This window comes from Arvicanthis niloticus, chromosome 19 (assembly GCF_011762505.2).
Source record: "Arvicanthis niloticus isolate mArvNil1 chromosome 19, mArvNil1.pat.X, whole genome shotgun sequence".
In the NCBI taxonomy this organism is placed as follows: Eukaryota; Metazoa; Chordata; class Mammalia; order Rodentia; family Muridae; genus Arvicanthis; species Arvicanthis niloticus.
The window spans coordinates 40,403,867-40,426,612 of NC_047676.1; the positions used below are offsets into that span (position 1 = coordinate 40,403,867).

Below are 22,746 nucleotides of genomic sequence, written 5' to 3' on the forward strand. Positions count from 1 at the left end.
CTTCTAGCAGAAAGCAGCTAGAAAGTAACTATCCGCTTTGCAACCATCTCGAGCCATATACCCTGATAAGAGGTTTGTTTTTCAACAGTCTACAACAGCTGAAGCACACTCTGATAAATATCTTGTTTATCCCACATATCTTGTTTTGCTGTTTAGTGACCCCAGCTGCAAGGCGCACTTGGTATACACACCTGCAAGGTGCATGATGCACGTGCTATCCATGGTATACACGCCTGTAAGGCTTACTTCATATCCACAACTGCAAGTCATGTGGTATCCACGCACCTACAAGGCATGTGACAAAGTGTATAAATACCCCAGACTTCCCTTCAAAGAGAGACAATAAGAGAAAAGGGAGACAATAGGGGCGACAATAAGAGAGACAATAAACAGGACTTGATCACACACCCTGTCTTGTCTCCATTCTTCGAGTCTCTTGCTAGGCCCTGACCCTTGGACCAGAGTGACAGAGTGGGCCTTGACAGGCCACCATCTTACCAACTAGACAAGGCTGGTCTTGCTGCTACCGAGGCTCAGGCCGCTGGCTCAGGTGGGCCAGAACACCAGCCCTGGCACTCACAAGACGTTAGCGTGGATGGCTCTACCTATCTACCACACTGTCTTCACAAGGCTGGGCTGAGCCCAGACCATCCCGCCATCCACACAGTACCCAGTAGAAATGAGACTCTAATGCTTAAAGATATCCAAAGGCTTTATATGTTTGGTAACGCTCAAATTAACAAGATGACCACACAATTGGAAGTGTTAACCAATTACCTAACCTAAATATAAATTGTTACCCAAGACTGCTCTCAATACACCCATGGTTCTCCAAGGCTCCTACATCTCTGCCCTAGCTCCTCCTCTTCCTTCTCCTGTTCCTCTCCTCACTCCGCCGACCTCTCATGCAACCCAATCACTGAGCTTTATACAAATATGGATGGTACCCGCTACAGTACTGTTGTTACACTGCTTTCTCACTGTGGTGGCAGAGTTGAATGGTCGGCAACAGAGGTCATCAACCTACAGAGATATTTACCTCTGGAACCTTTACTGAAAAAGGATGCTAATTCCTGGTTTAAGTAAGAAAATTTGCCAGCACCTCTCTTCTTGAAGCTTTTCTTTTTCAGAAAGGATATGCCCTGAGGTCCTGCCACAGGCTGACAGTATACAAATAAATGTCTTTTGAAAGTACAAAAGGAACAGAATCTGAAGAAATTCTTGAGACAGAGGGCCTCTGGTCTGACTATGTTCTTTATTATGCTGATGGCCTTGTACAAATTGCCTAATCCATTGTTAATTGTAAAACCCCTTGGGAGGATGTGTGGAACACCCTAACTTCTACCCAAAAGAATCCAAAAGTTGGGGATTATGACAGTTAATTGTGACCATTTTGATAGGATTTACAATCACCATGGATGGGCCACGGAAGAACCATGAAGCAGGAAGAGTCAGGAGGAAAATGTTATTTAGGGGAGGGATAAAACTGAATCCTACAGGTTGTCCTCTGGGTGTGTGTGCACCCACACACTCACACATACATAATAAATAAAGTCACTATGGAAACAGACTTCTGGGCATGTCTGTGAGGGATAATTGCTTGATTAGGTTAGAGAGGTGGGAAGAGAGACCCTGAATGCCAGACTGAATGAGGAGGAGGAAGCCAGCTGAGAATCTCTGTTTCCTGACCTGTAATGTGACAGGTGCCGCATTTTTGTCTCAGCAGCAAGGCAAACAATTAGTACAGGGATTGTTAAATGTTATTAAAACTGAAGAAAAAAAGAAGACCCTGATCTTCGAGATTAAGCGATTAAACATTCCTCGACAGTTGTAGAACTTAACATGTAATATTGTATAAGTTATTAAATAATTTCCTTGCCATTGCATACCACTCCTTCAAACAAACAATCCTTGAATTGCTTCTGCAAGGAACAAGTTGAGAGCAATACAGGAGAAAAGATAACCAACAATACAGGCTGATATATATATATATATATATATATATATATATATATATATATATATTATAGATGATATAGGCTATAATATATAACTATAATATATATGATATAGGCTGCTAACTCTCTATGCCAAGACCCAGTTCTCCAGGCCCTAAGGATGTCCCCCAGAGCAATGAAGGACTTTACAGCAGCTGGACATGGGCTCTCCGGAGGATGCTTTCAACTACAGTGTCACAAGGTAGTCCATGAACACAAAAACAAAAACATGATCTTTCCATGTCCCTCAAGTATCAGACTTGGATCTAGAAAGATCTAAACCTAGAACTCAGTAAAGAACCTTAGAAACAGACTAGGCTTTAAAGAAATAAGTCTTATATTCAAAACAAAACAAAAAGTACTGTTAAGTAAAGATATTAGGAAATAAGTCTTAACTCTTGCCCTGTGCCTCTGAAGGGTTCAAAGTTCACCCACTCACACTTGGTTCTCTGCTTAGACTGGAGTTCAGCACATAGAGTCTTAATGATTAATCAGCGCCAGCACAGCCTTGAGGCCAAGAAAGGACTCTATTTTCCTTTTACAGACGAGGAAAGGGAGGATTTGAGAAGTTACTACATCTTCTCTTGTTCAGATATTCTCTTGCAAGTTCAGAACACATTTCAGGGTGACTGACTTCTACTGTTTTCCTCCAAGTCCCCCTGTAGACCCAAGAACTTGGGCTCAGACTCACTGGACTTTCTCTCATATACTGCATGACCTCGTCATTTGGGGGACTCTGTGTTTGTGCTTCCTTCTCTTTGAAATGGTCAAAGTTCCTTCTTACATTTCTTTACATGAGAACTGAAGTTCAAACGGGATTATAGATACGACATTGTGATTCAATGAGCTTAACAGAATTATTTTCCTACATAAAACCTACCCCATTGAAAAACAAAAGCAAAACTACAATAATAGCGGCAACAACAACATTCAAGCACAGTGTCTTAAAAAGAAACAGTAATAAATTTATTAGATCTGATCTAACAAACAGTAATAATTTTTTACTTGCCTAGAATATCTGAATATTTTTGGATGGTCTTGACTTATAGTTTGTTTTGTTTTGTTTAACTGTTACATAGAACTTGGGTAAAGGTGGTCTTTCTAAAATATTTATTTTATTGATGAGATATGGAACCAAAATCATTTTCCCAGTCACATAGCTAGCTAGTATCATTTTTGAAGAATAGGGTTTTCCCCATTGTCTTAGCAGTTCCTTATTTATGGATACTCTCAAATATATTTTTTTACTTATTAATAACAACTCCAAGAGGTGAAACTTTCCCAAGTTGCTAAGAAATAATTTTTAGAATTATTGTATAATTTATTACAAAGATGTTGTTTTCAGGAAGCTTAGGTCTATGCTGTGGGATTTTAACAAATTGTCTGGACCAGTGCAGATGTATGTGGTTGTAAGTCATGGTGCACACTGGCTTATGACTATCGAATATAGCTCTTGTCAAACTGCAGCGTTTATGATGCCCTCCACTCTAAGCTTGATGTGAGATAAGAACAGAGTTCCTGATAAGTTGCTTAGTGATCTGGGAGATATTATTGTACTGTGACTCGATCATTTGTAGTTTGAGAAAAATTTACTTGAAGGCCGCTATGTTCACAAGTCTTGGATTCCCATTTAATCCTCAGTCAGCCCTGAGGTTCAGGAGCTTTTTGAACTTTGGGCCTATGGGGCCGTTATTTCGGAACTGGTGTTGCGCTGACAGCAAGATTGTGACTGTAGAGATAGCAGTTATGGTCAGAGCCGTGCCCTTTGACTAAGTTATAAAGCAATGTGGGGCTTTTGTTTCCCTCTCACACCCTCCCTGTAGCTTCTACAAACCTGCATTCAGAAAGCTTCCTTATTTCTAAGAACACTTAAAACTTCTACACATGAATAATTAAAATAACACAAATAGACACAAAGGCCACCCATGAGCCAACAACCGACAGAAATAATACATGCCTACTAAACACCAGGAAATGTGAAGCCTCACTAGCTGTGGTTCCATTTTCTGCTTCTTCCCTCGGGGTGTCTAGACACTGCTGTACTCCAATGAGGGGAAGATAAAGCAAAGTCCAGAATATATGGGTCAGCAGCATCCTGGTTGGACAGCGAATGCAGAGTGGGGCTCGGGTGGAGGCCTTCTCAGAGAATCTTAGTGTTACAGCTCTCTGAAATTATTCAGTGAAGCAGCTCTCTTGGTGAAGTTTGGCTTAGGGTTTTGGGGCTACCTCATTTGCATGGAGAGACATTACAGGAAGTTTAACCTGAAATTTCCCTAAGGACTATGTAACATTCCTCAGGTAGAAGACTGGGGCTGTGGATCCTCAGATCAGGCAGAAAAGAAGAAGCCCCGCTAAGAAAAGGGAGTCCTCCGTTTTGCACCAAGCTCAGAAAAGCTGTCCTGACATGGTAGACTACGACCTTAGGATGGAGGTGCAACAACTAGGAGCCTCTAAGATTTCAACTCAAAGAAGCTATCCCTTGAAAAGTATTCTTGTCGAATAATTGGGCTACAGCTCAGGGATAGAGTGCTTGCCTAGCATGCAAGAGGCCCTGGGTTTGATCCCCAGAACCACAAAAATGACTGACAGAATGAAAGGATAAAATCATTACAGATCAGTACCATTGTGGGGTCGGTGACGGCACACAGGATAGTTTCGGTCCTGAAATTGGAGACACACATCAGCAAAACCCATCATCCATTCAGAGCTTCTAAGTCAGTTCCTCCACTAGGTCTCACCTATGACTGACTGTCTTAGGAGTTATGGGCAAAGGTTTTATTACGATGTCTTATGAAACAAAATAGAAAAAACTAAGTGTGATGTTTAAATGATATGTATCCATATAATGTTCTCAGTGTCATCATAGAATGTTGTGATTAGCAGAGTAAAGGCAAGAAGTAGAACTTATTTATATACGGTAGGTTTATATTAAACATACATAGAAAAATATCTCGTACTGAGTTTTCCTCCCATGTTTACAAAAGCCCATATTTGGATGTTACTGCAAACAGCAATTGCTTATGTGTCTGCATGTGCCAGACCTTGAGAAATTTATAAATCTCCTCACTCACTCATTAACCACAGGATGTCCTGTATCCTTTTAACCTCTGCCATAGATACTGCCATTTGTTTTTTTTTTTTTTTTTTTTTTTTTTTTTTAAGCAGACTGTTACAAATAAGTGAGTTGGGCCATCTTTTTGAAAAAACAGTATTTTAAAAATGAATATTCTGAAATAATACTTTGAGAAGTTTATACATAAGCATCACGTATACAAGACCCCGTCCCTCCCTTCTCCAGATCCTTGTGTGCCCCCATCGCTCCCAAATTCATGATCTCTTCTGTAGTTGTTTTTGTTACACATATATACATGTACATAGAATCTTCTTTGGAGTCTGTTTATGATTCCTTGTGTGTGTGTGTGTGTGTGTGTGTGTGTGTGTGTGTATGTGTATGCACACACACATATATATACATATATACACATATATACACACGTATATACACACACATATATATACATATATACACACACATATACACATACATATACACATACATTACATATATATTACATATACATGTGTGTGTGTGTGTGTGTGTGTGTCTGTGTGTGTGTGTGTCCAGGGCTGAAAGGTTGGGATTGGACATCCAATACAGAAGTCATCCCCAGAGAAAGCATGTATCTCTCAGCTTGACCACATGTAACTCTTCATCTAACAGTAAGGATACATGCAATTTCCTCTGTACACATTGGCATGTCAACTGGTGATGTCATGCCAGCCTTAGCATGGTAATCATATTGTTAAGATTCCATAGGGAAATTTTCCCTGTTATGTCTAGAGGACAGTATCTAGCAGCAGACATCCTAAGCTTCTGGACTTCACAACCATTCTGTCCCATCTTCTGCTGTGTTTTCCTGGGCCTTCCATATAGGAGGTGCATCGCAGAGGTATCAGTTGGAGTTGTTCCCCCTGCCCCATCCAGTTATTTATTCTCCACATTTTGACCATTTCTGTATTTCTGTAATAGTCTCTACCTGCTGCAAAACGAGGTTTCTTTGATGAGGGGTGACAGTTACACTTATCTGTGGGTATAAGGATAACTATTTAAAATACAGTTAGAAATTATATTGTTTTAAGAACCTGGCAATAGATTCTGATCCCAGGTTGTGGTGGTTGGAATATGCTTGGCCCAGGGAGTGGCACTATTAGGTGTGGCCTTGTTGGAGTAGGGGTGGCCTTGTTGGAGGAAGTGTGTCGTTGTGGAGATGGGCAATGAGACCTTCCTCCTAACCATTGGGAGCCAATCTTCTGTCTGCCTTTGGATGGAGATGTAGAACTCTCAGCAATTCCAGTCCCATGTATGCCTGGATGATGCCATGCTCCCACCTTGATGACAATGGACTAAACTCTGAACCTGTAAGCCAGCCCAAATTAAATGTTGTCCTTTATAAGAGTTGCCTTGGTCATGGTGTCTGTTCACAGTAATAAAACCCTAACTGAGACACGGGTCTATGACTTCTCCATCTACAAACACATGGCTAGGTTTATAGTATCATGCATGAATTTCCTCCTATTGAGCTTGCCTTAAGTCACAGCTGTTGATTTAGTCTAAGATCAAAGTACCACTACTGCACCACTGGGGATATCTTGCTGATCCAATCATTGTTATGGTTCATAAGCTTCACAGCTGAGCAGGACTACTTCTTCCCCTCCCTTGGGAGCTTACATAGTACCTTCTGTTCTATGTGAGCTAGGCCTCCAGTCAAGAGCTTCCCAGGTCAGTTCCAGCTCAATTCCTCCAAGTCCTGTTTCCAAAGGGTGTGGTGTCTTCAGCAATGTGCTCTTACCTTCAAGTTTGGGGAAGCAACCAAGGGCTACGGTAATAGCCTATATCGTTTTAGCACGGAGGCTCTCAACCTTCCGAATGTACCAACCCCTTGGTACACTTCCTCATGTTGTAGTGACCCCCAGCCATAAAATCATTTACACTGCTACCTCATAACTATAATTTTGCTACTGTTGTGGATCATAATGTAAATATTCATGCTTTCTGATGGTCTGTGGAAGGGTCATTTGACTGCTAAATGGTTAAGAAATACTATTTTTGGAAACTCTTGTATTCTTCCAAACTTCAATTCAAAGGAAGAGTTCCCATGGCTTAGTAGTGAGATTTTTGTTAGTGACTTGCTCATAGAGGGAGCACCAAATACTCCATGTGTCATGTATGTATGTACATATGTATGCATGTATATATGTATAAGCATGTCTGAATATGCACACATATATGTGTGCTTGTATGAATATGGACACACATGTATTTATTTTTAAGTAAGCTTCTAAAATAATGTCTCTCTATGGCATTCAAACATCTTTAGTGTTATTTCTCTTTCCCTCTCCCTCTGCAGTGCCCTTCCCCACCCCTTTAAAGGTCCTTTTTTATCTTGTACTTTATTACCCCTGCACAGTGCCTGTCTCCCCAGTCTAGGTTTCCTTCACCCTCTTTCTTCAAGGTCCTGTTTTCCTGGCTTCCTTGAATACTTCCAGTTTTATAATCCAAAGGCTGGAAGCTAGGATCCATGAACAAGAGAAAACATGCAGCATTTGTATTTCTGGGCCTGGGTTACCTCACTTACTACAGCTTCATTTGTTTACTTGCAAATTCCATTTTTCTCCATGGCTGCACAGTATTTCATTGTTTAATTATACCACATTTCCATTATTCACTCATCAGTTGAGAAGCACTGAGGTTATTTCCATTTTTAGGTATTGTGAATAGAGGTAGCAACGAAGAAGGCTGAGCAAATGTCTGTGGAATGTGATGTCAAGTCCTCTGGGCAGATGCCAAGGAGTGACTGAGATTGGTCACCTGGTACACTGGTAGATCTACTTTTAAATATTTGGGAATTCTGCATGCCAATTTCCATAGTGACTGCACCAACTTGCAACCCCACCAACAGTGAATGAGCATTCCTCTTACCCTGCATCTTCACCAATGGTTTGGTTTTTTTTCTTGATCTAAGCCATTCTGATTAGGATATTATAAAATCTAAGAGTAATTTGAATTTCTTTAATCTAGTATATATTACAGAATTAATCTAGTTCAAGTGTCCAATTCAGTGATATCTCATAACTTCACCGAGTCAGGTAATAATGTATAACAGGTTTAGAACATTTTATTATATATTTTAAAAGATTTCCTCGGGCTGGTAACATGGCAGGTAAAATTACCAGCCACCAAGCCTGATATCAAGTTCAATTCCCAGGACCCACATGAAAGAAGAAAAGAGTCAACTCCCTAGAGTTGTCCCCTGACCTCTGTATGCACTGGGATACCACCCTTAAATAATAAAACACAATAAAAAGTTTAAAAATATTTTTGCAAGTATATATTGCATGTTAAACATATTTTCCTCTAGGTCTCCCTACCCTCCTTTATCTTTTTTCTCTCTTCCTTTTCATTTCTCCCTTATATTTCCACTTCATTTTCATTTTATATAATACATATTTCATATAACTATGTAAAAATCTAGAAACTGCAAGTGAGACAAATTGTGCTTTTTTCCCCCATGACTGGCTTAATTTTTTAAATGTGGTTGTCCCCAGTTCCATCCATTCACCTGCAAATGGCATGACTGCATTCTTTAAAACAAAGAAGATTCCATTACACATGTTAGAGTAGTATTATATTATAGTAGTATTATATACAGATACTACATTCTTCTTATTCATCTTCTGTTGTTCATTACCTGGGTTGGTTCCATAATTAGATATTGCAAATACTGCTACAATAAGCACTGGCATGCAAACATCTCTGTTACAAGTGGGCTTGGAGTCTTTTGAGTAAATGCTAAATTGTGGTATAGGTTGGTCATGAGGAAGATCTATTTTTAGATTTTTTTTTGAAAGATCCTACATTTTATTACTAGACAAACCACACCTCCAGTTTAGACATGAGCAAGTCTCTAGGTTAAAAATATTAGACTCAGCCGGGAGGTGGTGGCTCACGCCTTTAATCCCAGCACTTGGGAGGCAGAGGCAGGCAGATTTCTGAGTTCGAGGCCAGCCTGGTCTACAGAGTGAGTTCCAGGACAGCCAGGACTACACAGAGAAACCCTGTCTCGAAAAACCAAAAAAAAAAAAAAAAAAAGTTAGACTCTGTGTGGTAGGACTGATGGATGGCCATAATTCAATGTAAACCCTCAGTCTTGCCATTGTGTGAATCCTTATAGACCCAGCTTCGTTCTCTTACTGTGCCTTCTCTTGGCGTTGTAACTGATTTCATTACCAGTTTTCATCCAAATCCATTGAGGAACAGGACAATTCTGCTTTTGTTTCTTGGCCAGAAATCTCTTGATTCTGAAAGTTTTGAGAAAAGACATGATGAGAAGCTGAATCAGATGTATTGCACACGATGGTGGAGAAAAGGAGAAGCTATTTTTGTTTTGTTTTGGTTTTGGTTTTGGTTTTAAAGACAGGGTTTCTCTGTATAGCCCTGGCTGTCCTGGAACTCACTCTGTAGACCAGGCTGGCCTCAAACTCAGGAATCCACCTGCCTTTGCCTCCCAAGTGCTGGGATTAAAGGCGTGTGCCACCACTGCCCGGTTGACGACACACTTCCTCCTCCTCCTCCTCCTCCTCCTCCTCCTCCTCCTCCTCCTCCTCCTCCTCCTCCTCCTCCTCCTCCTCCTCCTCCTCTTCTTCTTCTTCTTCTCCCTCTCCTTCTTCTTCTCCTTCTTCTTCATCTTTAATTGGTTTGACTTGTTTATATTCCCACCAGCAATGCATATGTATTCTCTTTAGTGCATGGATTTATCAGCATTCGTTTTTTCAGGCATTGTGGCTGGGAATAAATGGATCTCCCTGTAATTTTGGTTTACATTCCTCAAATGGCAATGAAGTTGAATGTGTGTGTGTGTGTGTGTGTGTGTGTGTGTGTGTGTGTGTGTATTGGCTGTTTTCATTTCATGTTTTGAGAACTGTCTGATCCTTTTATCATCCCATCTATTGGGCTGTCTGATTCCTTATTTCATCTTTAAAATTTTTTTTATATATCCTAGGTATTATTCTTATGTCTGATATTTAAAGATCAAAGAATTTTCCAAGTTCTGTAGATTGTCTCCTTACTCCGGTAACTGGTTTCCTTGCTGTAATCTTTTAAATCTCACCAAGTCCCACTTGTTCATTATTGGCCTTATTTTCTGGCTGATTTGAGTCCTATTCTGAAAGTTGTTGGCTATGGTATATCTTAAAGTATTTTTTCTTTTTACTGTAAAAATTTGGGAGTTTCAGGTCTTATGTTAATGTCTTCGGTCCATGTAGAGTTGACTTTTTGAAACTAGATTGAAGGAATCTAATTTCATTCTTTTATGTATGAGTATTCATTTTTTTTCTAGCAACATCTCTTAAAGAGGCTGGGTTTTTTTCTCCACAATGCTTTCCTCTCTTCCCCTCTCTCCCCTCTACTCCCTTTCTCTTCCATTCCCTTCTCCTCCTCCTCCTCCTCCTCTTCTTCTTCTTCTTCTTCTTCTTCTTCTTCTTCTTCTTCTTCTTCTTCTTCTTCTCTCTCTCTCTCTCTCTCTCTCTCTCTCTCTCTCTCTCTCTCTCTGCCATCTTTGTAAAAAGAACGAGTGGCTATAACTGTGTGGTTTTATGCCGGCATCTTCTGTTCTGTCTCATTGATATGCATTTCTGTTTTTGTTACTGTGTCTCTGTAATATGATGTATGTAATACCTCTACCCTCCCTTTCCAATGCCTTTTGTGCTTCCAAATGAATTTTAATTTTTTTCTATTTGTGTGAAGAATAGCACTGGAAACTTGATTGGCTTGCACTGAACCTGGAGATTGCTTTTGGTAGGACAGCCATTGTCACAATATTAATTCCTCCAATCCACAAGGATAGGATGTCTTCTCATCATTTAGTGTCTGCTTCAGTTTCTCCCAAGTGTTTAAGGGTTTTGTTAAAGGGATCTTTCACTTCCTTGGTTAGACTTCTTATAAGGCTTCTCCCTTTGGAAACTGTGAGGGAAGATTTCTCCTGTTTTCTTTCTCACTGTGTTTGTTATCAGCATATAGAAAGGTTACTGGTATTTGTATGTTTATTTTAAATCCTGCCCCTTGGCTGAAAGTGATTATCCTTTCTAAGAATTTAGTGATGCAGTCATCAAGGTCTTGCATACAGAATTCTATCTCTTGGAAACAGGTGCTTTGGCTTCTTTTCAATTTGTATTTCCTAGCTTTTCTTCTCAATTCTGTTGTTCTAGCTAAGACTTCAGTACTACATTCATTGACTAGACTGTGGAAGGGAAATAGCCTTGTCTTGTTCCTGATTTTAGAGAAAATGCTTTTTGTTTCCTCCATTTGATGTACTGTTAGCTACAGATTTGCCAAGTATAGCCTTTGTTATGCTCACACTCATTCCTTTAACTCCCAGTTTTTTTCTGAACTTTTATAATGATTGGATTTTGTTAAAAGCTTTATCTGCATCTATTGAAATTAATGTAGACACTTAGAGCTATAAATATCCCTCTTAAGGACTGCTTTCATCATCTCCTGTAGGCTTTGGCATGTTGTGTCTTCATTTTCATTAAGTTCTAGAAAATGTTTTAATTTCCTTCTTGATTTCTTCAATGACCCGTCAATCGTTCACTAATGTTCAGTCTCTTGGGCATGCTGATATTCTATAATTTCTCTTGCTGTTGATTTATAGTTTTATTTCATTGTTGTCAGAATATAAAAAATTACTTCACTTTCTATATTTACTAACACTTGTTCTATGCCCTAATAATATATTTTAGAGAAAGCTCTATGGACTGCAGAAAAGATTGTATATTCTACAGTGTTTGCATGTAATCTTCTGTATATATTTGTTAGCTTACTTGATCTGTGACATCACTTAATTAAAATGCTTCAGTGTTGGGATGACCAGTTAGTTGGTCAGTGTGGATCAATAACACATCACCCATTATTTCTGTGTTGGAGTTAATCTGTGGCTTTACATTTAATACAATTTGTTTTATGAATTTGGGTGTGTCCGTATTTGGTGTATATATATTTAGTATTGTAATGTTCTATTGATGGATTTTTTTTTTCATCAGCATGAAATGACCTGGTAAATCATTTTTATTTCCTCATTCTATTTACAGCTACCTCCTATTTCTACTCTTAAGCCTACACAGTCAACAATATAATTTCCGGCTCTAAATGTGCCTTTTATATACATGGAATTCTATAGCTTATGTCCAATGATCTCTTGTATATGGGTCTTTTTGCATTTTATAGCACCTGTTGGTAGATAATTCCTTTTGATTGCTATAAAAAAAATCTTCTAGTCTGTGAATACACCAGTTTTTGCCTTTCCCTACATGAGATAATTGGCATTTAAATTATTTACAGTTTGGAACTATGAATAGAGACCCATTTTTAAAATGAAGAAAACTGACTTTAGGAGATGGTGAGGGTAACAGCACTTGCTGGACAGCATTAGAGTTTGGATCCCAGATCCATCTAAAAAGCTGGGTTTGGCTGTGCTGGGCAGAGATAGGAGGCTCTTTGTGGCTTGCTGGCTGCCAGCCTCCTATTTTCAGGTACAGTGAAAGATGTCTCAGAGGAATAAGGTGAGGGTGATACAGCAAAACACCTACTCTGTCTTATGACCATGGTATATACACATGTGTGTGTATATACACATGTGTGCACATACGTCATACACATACAGGGCGGAGGGAGAGAGGAGATGAGGGGAAGAGGAAGAAGAGAGGAGAGGAAAAGAGAGGAGAGGGGGGGAAGGGGAGGGGAGAGGGGAGGGGAGGGGAGGAGAAGAGAGGAGAGGAGAGGGGAAAAGGAAGGGGAGAGGAGAGAAGAGGGAGAAACTGACTGGCCGGCTCAGCAGTTCTCCACAGGTTACATAATGTCCAGCATCCGAGCCAGGGCTTGGATCCAGGTCTCCTCTCTTAAAGGCCCAGGCACTATTTTCTTTCTCAGTGTGTTTATTATCAACATGTAGAAAGCCTACTGATACTTGTATGCTCTGAGTCTCTAGGTTCTTTTGCAGACTATCTAACTTTAACTATTCTAACTTTGTTGGGATCACTTATTCATTTTGTCTTAGTAACTTTTTCTTGCTATGATAAGAAAAAGTTGCTTATCTTGGTCACTATGACCAAGGCAACTAATACAAGGAAGAGCTTATTCAGGGCTTACAGTTACAGAGGTTGAGAATCCATAACCATCACAGCAGGGATCATGGCAGCAGGCAAGCGGGCATGGTGCTGGAGCAGTAGTTGAGAGTTCCCATCTTGATCCACAAGCAAGGCATGCAGAGTTAAAGGGGAATGGCACAGGCTTTTGAAACATCAAAACCCTGTGTCATGACACATGTCCTCCAACAAGGCCACACCTCCTGGTCCTTCCCAAAGAGTCCCATGAACTGGGACCAAGTTTTCAAATACATGAGCCTACAGGAGAGCCATTCTCATTTAAGCCACCAGAGCTTTACCAGATTTTTGGAAAGTGTGTATAGACTATTTATAACTGTAGTTATACTGTTGTGCCATTTGTGAACAGACAGTTTTCCCAGCTTGGATGCCTTTGGTTTGTTTTTCTTGTTGAGTGGCTCTGGCTAGAACTTACAGAGTGATCATCAAGAGAAGTGGTAATGAGAGGCATCCTGGTCCCATCCCAGATCTCAGCCAGATCTCAGCCAGAGTTCTCAGTCTTCCACCATTGTATATGAGTCTGCTGTAGGTCTTTCACATGTGCCTTTTACTTTGTTGAGATTGTTTTTCTCTTAGTCTTAGTTTGCTGTGTGTTTTCAGCTGTGAAAGGGAGGCTCATAGATTTGAACACTTGACCACAGTTGATAGGACTCACTGGGAAGACTAGGAGGTGTAGCTTTGTAGGAGGACATGTGTCACTGGGGGAAGGCGTTGAGGTTTCACACGCCCATACTGTTCCCATTAGTTCTCTCTGCCTTGCTTGTGGATCAAGATGTGAGATCTCAGTTCCTGAATCAGAGAATCCTGCCTGCCTCTTGCCACGTTCGCTGCTGTGATGGTCATGGACTCTAACTTCTCTAACTGTGAGTCCCAAGTCAAACACTTTTCTTTTCTAAGTTGCATTGGTCATGGTGTCTTACCATTTCAACAAAAAGGAAGACAACTATACTCATAGAACTAGTGAGGAAGTGTTCTCTGCTTGTTGTTGGCTTTTTAATTATTGAGTAGAAAATATCAGCAAATCCTGTAAGCTCTGGGGCTTTTTTTTGTTGAGAGATTAACTTATCACTCATTCAATATGCTACTAACTATAGGTATAGTTAAATTTTCCATTTTTGTAAACTTACATTTTTAGAATCTCATACATGAATATAATTTTTTCTTCAAAGTCATCTCCACTCCCTCCCACCACCCTTTGTTGCTACTTCTCCCTCCTAACATCTCTTTCAGTATTGGTGTTTGTTTGATTATTTTGGGTTTATTTTTTGTTTTTGTTTTTGTTTTTTTTTTGAAACAGGTTCTCTCTATGTAGTTCTAACTGGCCTAGGACTTGCTATGTAGACTGAGCTAGCCACAGACTTGGAGATATGCCTGCCTCTACCTCCTGAGGGCTGGGATTAAAGGTGTGTGGCACCGTGTCTGGCCCATGCACTGTTTTAAATCCTACCAAGAACACTTAGTGTTTTCAGTATGTGCATGGCTGAAGGAATATGTCCTGGAACATGGACAGACTATTAGGGACCACATCTAAAGAAAACTGATTCTGCCTCCCTCAGCATCCACAGCTGACAACAGCTCCTCAGCTGTTGGTAAGAAGACTTCATGAGGTCCGACCCCAACCGTGACAGACTTTTATGCAGGTTGATCTTGTTTACATCCTATGCACATGTAACCACAGCGGCTGTGAGTTACGTCCCTACCATGTCTAGAGACAACCACTGCAGAGTGATTCTCCACTAACTCTCAATCTTACAATCTTTCCAGTCCCTTTTCTGTGATGATCCCTGACCCTTAGGGAAAGGAAGTATGATAATAGACGTCCTTCTTAAGGGTGACCACTTCATAGTCTTTTATTCTCTGTGTTTTGACTAGATTTCTGTATTGTTATCATCTACTTCAAAATGAGGCTTCTCTAATGAAGGCGGAGAGATGCGCTCATCGATGTGCGTGAAGGTAAGTATTTGGGGAGCACTGTGATACAATGTCTGTTTGGCAGAATAATAGTACTTGGCTGTCCTTCGAGCCTGTGGTCTACCCAGCCACGGGTTCTTCTCTCAGTTTAAAGTTCCAGGCATGAATTCCATCTGATTTTGTTTTAATAGGTTTGGGCTGTCTAGAAATGTGTTCAATTTAATAAGTTGTCCAATTGGTTGAAGCACAAACTCTAAGCAGTACCCTTAAAATTACTGTAAGTTCCACAGAGTCAGCATGAAAATCCGTTCCCTTTCTGATTTTAGTAGTTGGAGTCTTCTCCGTTTTTCAGTGCATCTAGCTAAAAATCTACCAATTTTATTGATATTTAAAAAAAAGCAAAGTTTAGATTCAATGATTTCTCTTTATTCTTTTTCTATCATCTAGCCATGTGACCTCTTCCAGCATGCACACACATCCTAATTCTGTTGACTTCCCATTTCAGTGATTTTTGTACACTTTGTCACTTGGTTTCAATCTCGGTATCTGTTTACTATTATTTGTTTTTGTTTTATTTGTTGGTTTTGCAAAATTATCGTGGGCTTCATGTTTCAGTGATCAGCTGGGTATGTAAATCTAAGATTTATGATCACTTTCTAATTTTCACCAGATATGCAATTATCTTTAAAATGTTCTCATTTAAAAATATTTTTATTAGTTCTTTGAGGACTTTACACAATGTGTTTGATCATATCCATTCTCTCCTGTAACCCCTCCCAGATGTTTTCCCACCTCCCTACCTCCCCAACTCTCTGTCTCTCACTTAAAAAAAAAATTAATCCCAGTTTATGTTGGCTAACTCTTCCTGTGAGTGGGGCCTGCCCTGGAGTATCGTCACCACAGTGCCATGCGATTGAAGAAACTGACTTCCCTCCCCCAGCAGCAATCAAATGCCAGTAAGTCCCCAGCTAAGGGTGAGACATTGTCTTCCCTCACTCCCTCCATGCTTGGAGTTTTTGTTGGCTTGAGCTTGTTCAGGTTCTGTGCATCCAGTCACAACCACTGTGAGGTCATATGTACACCTGCCCGCTGTGTTTGGAAACACTGTCTCCTTGGAGCTATTCACAGCCCCTGGCTCTTGCAATCTTTCTGCCTCCTCTTCTGCATAGATTTCTGAGCATTGAGGGGAGACATGTTATACAGACATGTTATATTAGCCAACGGGCTAAATAGCCCCTAGTCTCTTATTCCCTGTAGGCTGACTATTGTAGGTCTCTGTTAAGTACATCTATTGCAAAAGGAAGATTCTCTAATGAGGGCTGAGTGACAGCTGAGCTGTGGACATAGCAATAAGTCATTAGGAGTTGATTATTGCTATGTCCATTTAGCAGAATAATAGTAGTAGATTTTCCCCTAAGGCCCATGACCTATCTAGTCACATACTCCAGACCTCATTACCTTGGTTTTTTAAAGTTGAGAGAGAGAGAAAGAGAGATAAGCGATGGGGTAGAGAGAACACTAGATCTTAAAGTGTCATGGAAGTCACTTGAATTAAAGAGGAAAAGGCTTGCAATAGGAAGGGAAAGAGGAGAGGCAGGAAAGAAATGTCTACTTCTTTCTTTCTTTCTTTCTCTCTCTCTTTCTTTCGTTCGTTCGTTCGTTCGTTCTTTTTGTTTTTTTCGAGACAGGGTTTCTCTGTGTAGCCCTGGCTGTCCTGGAACTCACTTTGTAGACCAGGCTGGCCTCGAACTCAGAAATCTGCCTGCCTCTGCCTCCCAAGTGCTGGGATTAAAGGCGCATCCACCACTGCACATGCATAAGGAAAGGCAGAATCGGTTACCAGAGCGTGTATCTCTCATCTTTAGGAAGAAATGTTTAGAAGGGCAGAGCCCTTTCATTCGCACTGGCCTCAGCAAAGCTAAGTTAAGGCTGCTGTAGGAACATGCCATGCTCCAGGCACAGCTGCGATGGGCTGTGGCTGCGTGATGGGTAGCTTCTCGTGCCAGTGTCCCCAGGAAGTCCTTGCCTTCCGCAGATCCTGTGTTCCAACACGTAAGTTCTGCCGTATAGATGTCTGGGTGGAGAGACCATCCCAAGGATTTCCTAGTCTGTCTTTATCCCTCACTCTCTCTATGTGTCTTTGTGTGATAAGATACGCAGTTAGTAAAATTTGAAAATCCAGGTCAGAAGCCTGATCCCAGGATTGTTCCTACCTCTAGGTACTCCAGTTCTTAAACTGTTTCTTTCTTCATTAAATTAGAGTTGATCTTATATGAACAACGAGAAATGCAAGAATGACCAGACTAAGTTATAAAAGATCTTGTAGTCTACATTTTTATTCAATGTCATGAATACAGGAATGCCATCTCAAACAGAAGTGCACAATTCTTAGAATCTGAGTACATTTAATGACTGTTCTCGGACTTGGATCCATGGAGGTCATAAAATTCAAATTTACAGACATGTCATCTCCTTCAAATAGATCTCAAGTGGAATATTCTTTGTGTTCCTCTATCTGTCCCCTTATCTCTATGTAACTTATATAGTGAGTGATCTTATACATATAGATATATACATACATATATGTATGATCATATATAAATGGTTTTGAAGAGATTTTTCTGATATTCTGCTTTTTTTTTTCAATATATAAGTCCTTTATTGTCCTCAAAGAGCCCAAATTGTACTTCTGATCAGAATCTTGTCTCTGGAGCTAGGAAACTGAGGCCTCACTCGTCAGCCTGCTGCACGGTTCCCTTCTCAGACACATAGACGCCATCCAAAATTTTTCTGATATCTTTGTTTTTAACTGTTGTAGCTTGCTGAATCAGAGCCGCGGAATTTGAAACAAGTTCAGTATCATTTCCTTCAAGTATTAATTCATCCTTCTGGGCTTGGGAGACAGAACAAGCAACACTGTTCCTCATCCGAACCCTGCGGATGTATTTTTTCACCCAAGAAATTTTGGATTTCAACCAAAAGACCCATTCTCCTGAATAACGACGTTGATGGGGAAGTGAGCATGCGCAGACCTCATCTTGTAACAAGCCCATCGTAATCGTGTTCTGAACATGATTGCAGATGGTTCTGACAGTGGCCAGTTTCTTTCTGTTACCCCACCATTTGTCAACACAGAGCCTTTTCTTTTTCTTTCCAAGAAGACTCAGCTATACATTAATGTGATTGAAGACCCTCTGCAGAGTTCCTTGGGGCCCTTCACAATGACTGTGCGCCCCTTCAGAGTGACGTCGACATTTTCTGGAATGTCGACAGTCTGATTGCTGAGAATGGTCTTCATTGTCGCAGTAGATGGGGCAAAGAGCGATATTCTGCTTTCTGATTTGCTGGCGTTGTGTGCAGCAAAGGAGAACCAAGTATTTGGGGCTATATGGAGTGGGAAGATACGTGCTAACAGGGTGCCCACAGATAATTTAAAAGCCTTATTCGGGGAAGAAAAAAAAAAAAAAAAAAAGCACACTGAAGACCATACAAGTGAATGTAGGGGACTTTTAAAGTCCTCTTTTAGGCCAGCAAAATGGCTCAGTGGATAAAGACAGCACCAAGCCTGACAACCTAAATTCAATACCTGTGCCCCGTGTGCCGTGTGGTGGAAGGAGAGAACCAACTCCTACAAGTTTTCCCCTGACCTCCGCATGCACACTGTGTCGTGTCGTATGCGTGTGTGTACATACAAGATAACTAAATGTAATTAAAATATGTTAAGATGTCTTTCTCCAAAACTTTTGTTATCTTATTTATAGATCCCTGGTCTGTACTTTATCCACACCTCCTCAGCTCTTCTCCATCTTCCAAATCAGCAAACGGCCTTTATTGATCTGTTTTTCCTCTTCTCTAGTTAATCGAGCTTTCATTTTCTCTCTTCAATTAGCTCATGGGTTTTCTTGCCCCCCCCCCCCCCAAAAAAAAGGCCATTCTGTGATGTTTAGAGTCTTGTAACATTTGCAGGCTCACTGTGGGCCATGTCTTACTGTTGATGTGCAATTTGTGGGTTAGAGACATCATGATGATGATGATGATGATGATGATGATGATGATGATGATGATGATAAACAAAAGCCCCGATTAATGGAGTCTTGAGAAGCCTGTTCCAAGTCATACATGGCACCCAGGTGACAGAGACTTCCTAGTAGGCTGGCTTCTGAATGCTCCAGCAATGGAGTACAGAAGAGAAGGTTCTGGCTAGCGTGGGAAGACTGCTCTTGTCTAGAGTGGTGAAATTTTGAAGAGATTTTTCTGATATTTCACTTTCTGGTTTGCTGACGTAGAGTTGTAGAGTTCGGGGAAGCTGCCAGGTATTTGGGGCTATGCGGCATGGGGGAGATATGTCCTAACAGGGCTCCTATAGGGCAGAGTATATTTCTTTCTACGATACCTTATGAAGCAGGTTAAGCAAACAGATTCTGTCAGAGGTGTGTAACTTGATTTTCTCACTTACCAAACCTGTAAGAACCTGAATTGTTAAAAAAAAAAAAAAAAAAAAAAAAAAAAAAAAAAAAAAAAAAAAAAAAAATCAACATTAAATTTCCCCTGAACAGTATCTACAGGGCTCATCAAGTCAACCTATTTCCTTCTCAAGTGAAAATACCTTAGGTTGGTTGGTTGATTAATTAATTAATTAATTAATTACACTCTAAGAGTGTGGGTTTCAGAGTCAAACCTGTAAGGAAATATAGAGTAACTAGCCATCTTGGAGAAGCTATTTGAAATTTAATTTTCTTCCTATAAAATATGTATCTGGAGGAAGATTATACTGTAAGATTTTGAGGAATATGTACAACACAATATCTAAGTGGTCTGGCAGACTTTAGTGCTGTTTTCAGCAAGATTGCCATCTTTTCCCTTGTCTGGGTTAACATTAATTCAGGAATAAATACCCACGGCTCCTACCCATAGAAATGCCCTTGGTGTCAAGGAGTTCAACAATGCTGGGTCTGCCACGCCATTCCCTAGGCAGGATTGTTGATCCGTGCAGAAAATAAACCGGTGCTGTTTGGATCGAATATGTAGACTATTAAGAGCCGCAAACAAAGGATTTAAATTTAAGAACACCAACCTTGCCAATCAAAACTTTCCTGCAGGCCATATAGTTGTTGCATGTACTTACCAAGCACTGGACAGGACATAACAATGACTGTTACAGTCGCCTACCTCTAAAGACATATCAAATACACACAAACCGACAGAATTATGTCCAGCTGGACTAGTCTTATACAAGACTTGTGCTCCCCAGTGTCTAAATCTCAGAACTCTGGCAACTGACAGAAAATGATTTTGTATTCATAGACTTTTTACAGATAATGTGAGTATCTCATGCCTGCTTGCAAGGCCTCATTTATTTATATATAAATATAAGTATGTAGCATAAGGAATAAACACATACAAGTTTCTTAAAGCTGTACTTTCAAAGTTAAAGGCTACATGATATTTTAAAACTATAGATATAAGATTTGGATTATTACATGTACAATAATTGTGTACCGACTTTTTTTAAGGCATCATGGTGCAAGACTCTGAAGTTCATTGATGCATCTGTTGGGCTGAATGACTTATTACTCCTCAGTGACTTTGGAGCAATCACTGTCACCTATGACCTGTATCAGTGGGCCATGATGTTTATGGCCCCTCTAGGCAGGCAAACTCTCTTACTTTCTGGAATTTTAAAGTAGCCGAGCCATCAATCACCCAGCTCTGTCTTACTTAGCACTGGCTGTTCTTGTCTGCATGACTTCTGCTTTTCAGATCAATTCTTTTCAAACAGATAATGTTAATGAATCTATATCTTAGAAAGAGAGGTTCCTTCCCTGTCCCAGGCTGGCCTCTGGAGCCTGTCTCATATGGCCAGGCATTTCCTCTCCTTTGAATCCGTTGACCCTTTTCTGAGAGCTTATCGCTCAGCCTCTAGTTGTGAAGTGTTTGTTGAGAGACAAATATGTTAACAGCTGTCTTGGAAGCACCATGTGGATAAAGACCCAATTTTCTTTACTCTTTCTCAGTGCAGGGTCCTCTAGGACCCTGAATTCTTCATAGAGACAAGAGTGTGCTTAAAAACCCCAACAAAAGAGACAGCATGCTTACCTCAGACCAAGATGGGAGGGAGGTGAGTCCAGTGAACAGAGACTGCCTCAGATACACACATCTCGGACACTTAACCTGCCTCTCACTTCAGTCTGTTTCCTGCAAATGGGACACTTCTGATGTTACTCTTAACAACGCTGACCCTCCTGTTATCCTCTGCTATGGCAAAGGAAAAGCCACCTAAGCTCTGTCCTTTTCAGTTTCAGACTTCAGGGTATGATCGTGGGACCTGCTAGACCCACTCAGTACCAAATGTTCTCCTCTGTGTTCCTGGTAAATCCTCCCTGCCCAGGTATGTCATCCACTTGGGTGGTGGCCACCCCAGATGATTTCAAGGTAGAATAGATGTAGGGGAAGCTTGTTGCTTTAGGGAATCCAGTTACTCTCTCCGTTCTAAAATAAAACCCAGCGGATGTTTGTTAGGGACTTGGCTCTTAACTCTTCAAAGGGAGGAAGGAAGCTTAAATGTTATTTACATACCTGTAGCTGGCACAGGCAGAAATTTAGGCTTTTGGGATAAGCAGTAGTCTGGGGGAATTCTGAGGAAGAGACAATCAAGGAAATTGCAGCCCTTTTGGGCTCCAACAGAAGCATCAATTAGAGGAGGTTGAGAAGAGAATGCCTATTGTCCATGCGAGGCCTGGGGAGCTTCCTAAGTAATTCAGACCAGAGCAAGGCTGTATGTGGAGTTGTGTGCTGAATTCTTTCAACGATACTTAAGGTATAGTGGGTGCTGTCAAATATGTTATTACTAAGGATATCGCAGTTTTTTTCACCTATTCAAAAAGCTCTGTGTGAGAATTTAAAAATGCAACGAGTGGCATAGAGCATGTCTGGGAGAAGATCACTGAGTTCTCTCTCTCTGTGATGTTCGAGAACAGTCGCTGCTATCTAAATGGAATTGTCCGGACTGGATTCTGGCTGCATTGGAGTATTTGTATCTGATGACACTGTGTGTGTGTGTGTGTGTGTGTGTGTGTGTGTGTGTGTGTGTGTGTGTAGGTCTGCTTTTCACCTCCTACTATGAGTTTTAAATCTGTATTTCGAAATCAGAAAAAGGAAATTCAATCCTGAGGGGCCCCTTCCTGGCATATTTATGCTGCAGGCAGACTGAGAGCGTAAAATAGACTTTTCACAAATGAAGAGACATCGAGCTTTTCAGCCCGTGACAGGAAACTTCCGCTGTTGCCAAGGCAACTGCAGATTTCTGGCTCTTGGGCTGGCTGCCTGAGGAGTGTCTCAGAGCCCCAACCTTGTCTGCTGTCATTCACTGTCAGACCAAGCACAAAGGAACTGGTAGTGAATTCACAGTCTCTTAGCTTTCCATAAACAATGAGACAATTCATGAATTATCCAGCAAAAACAAGCAGGGACTCTCAGGACTGAGTATTCACACAGTACCTGCTATGGTTTGTATGTATTTGTCTCCTCCAAACTTTGTGTGTTGGCAATTTAATCCACAGGGCAGCAGCTTCTTCCGGTGTAGCCCTTTGGAAGGGGGTTAGGTTCTGAGCACTTTGCCCTT

The 22,746-nt window shown here is 40.7% G+C and overlaps 1 protein-coding gene and 1 pseudogene across 1 annotated transcript; both read right to left on the minus strand.

Annotated features, from left to right (window-relative positions):
* Positions 1 to 9,223: 9,223 nt before the first annotated feature.
* On the minus strand, positions 9,224 to 9,379 carry LOC117724065 (large ribosomal subunit protein eL39-like). The gene has a single exon (XM_034523698.1). It carries the CDS (start codon positions 9,377 to 9,379, stop codon positions 9,224 to 9,226), a length of 156 nt encoding a protein of 51 aa, XP_034379589.1.
* An 8,427-nt stretch (positions 9,380 to 17,806) lies between these two features.
* Positions 17,807 to 18,569, minus strand: LOC117724035 (large ribosomal subunit protein uL6 pseudogene; annotated as a pseudogene).
* Between the last annotated feature and the right edge of the window lie 4,177 nt (positions 18,570 to 22,746).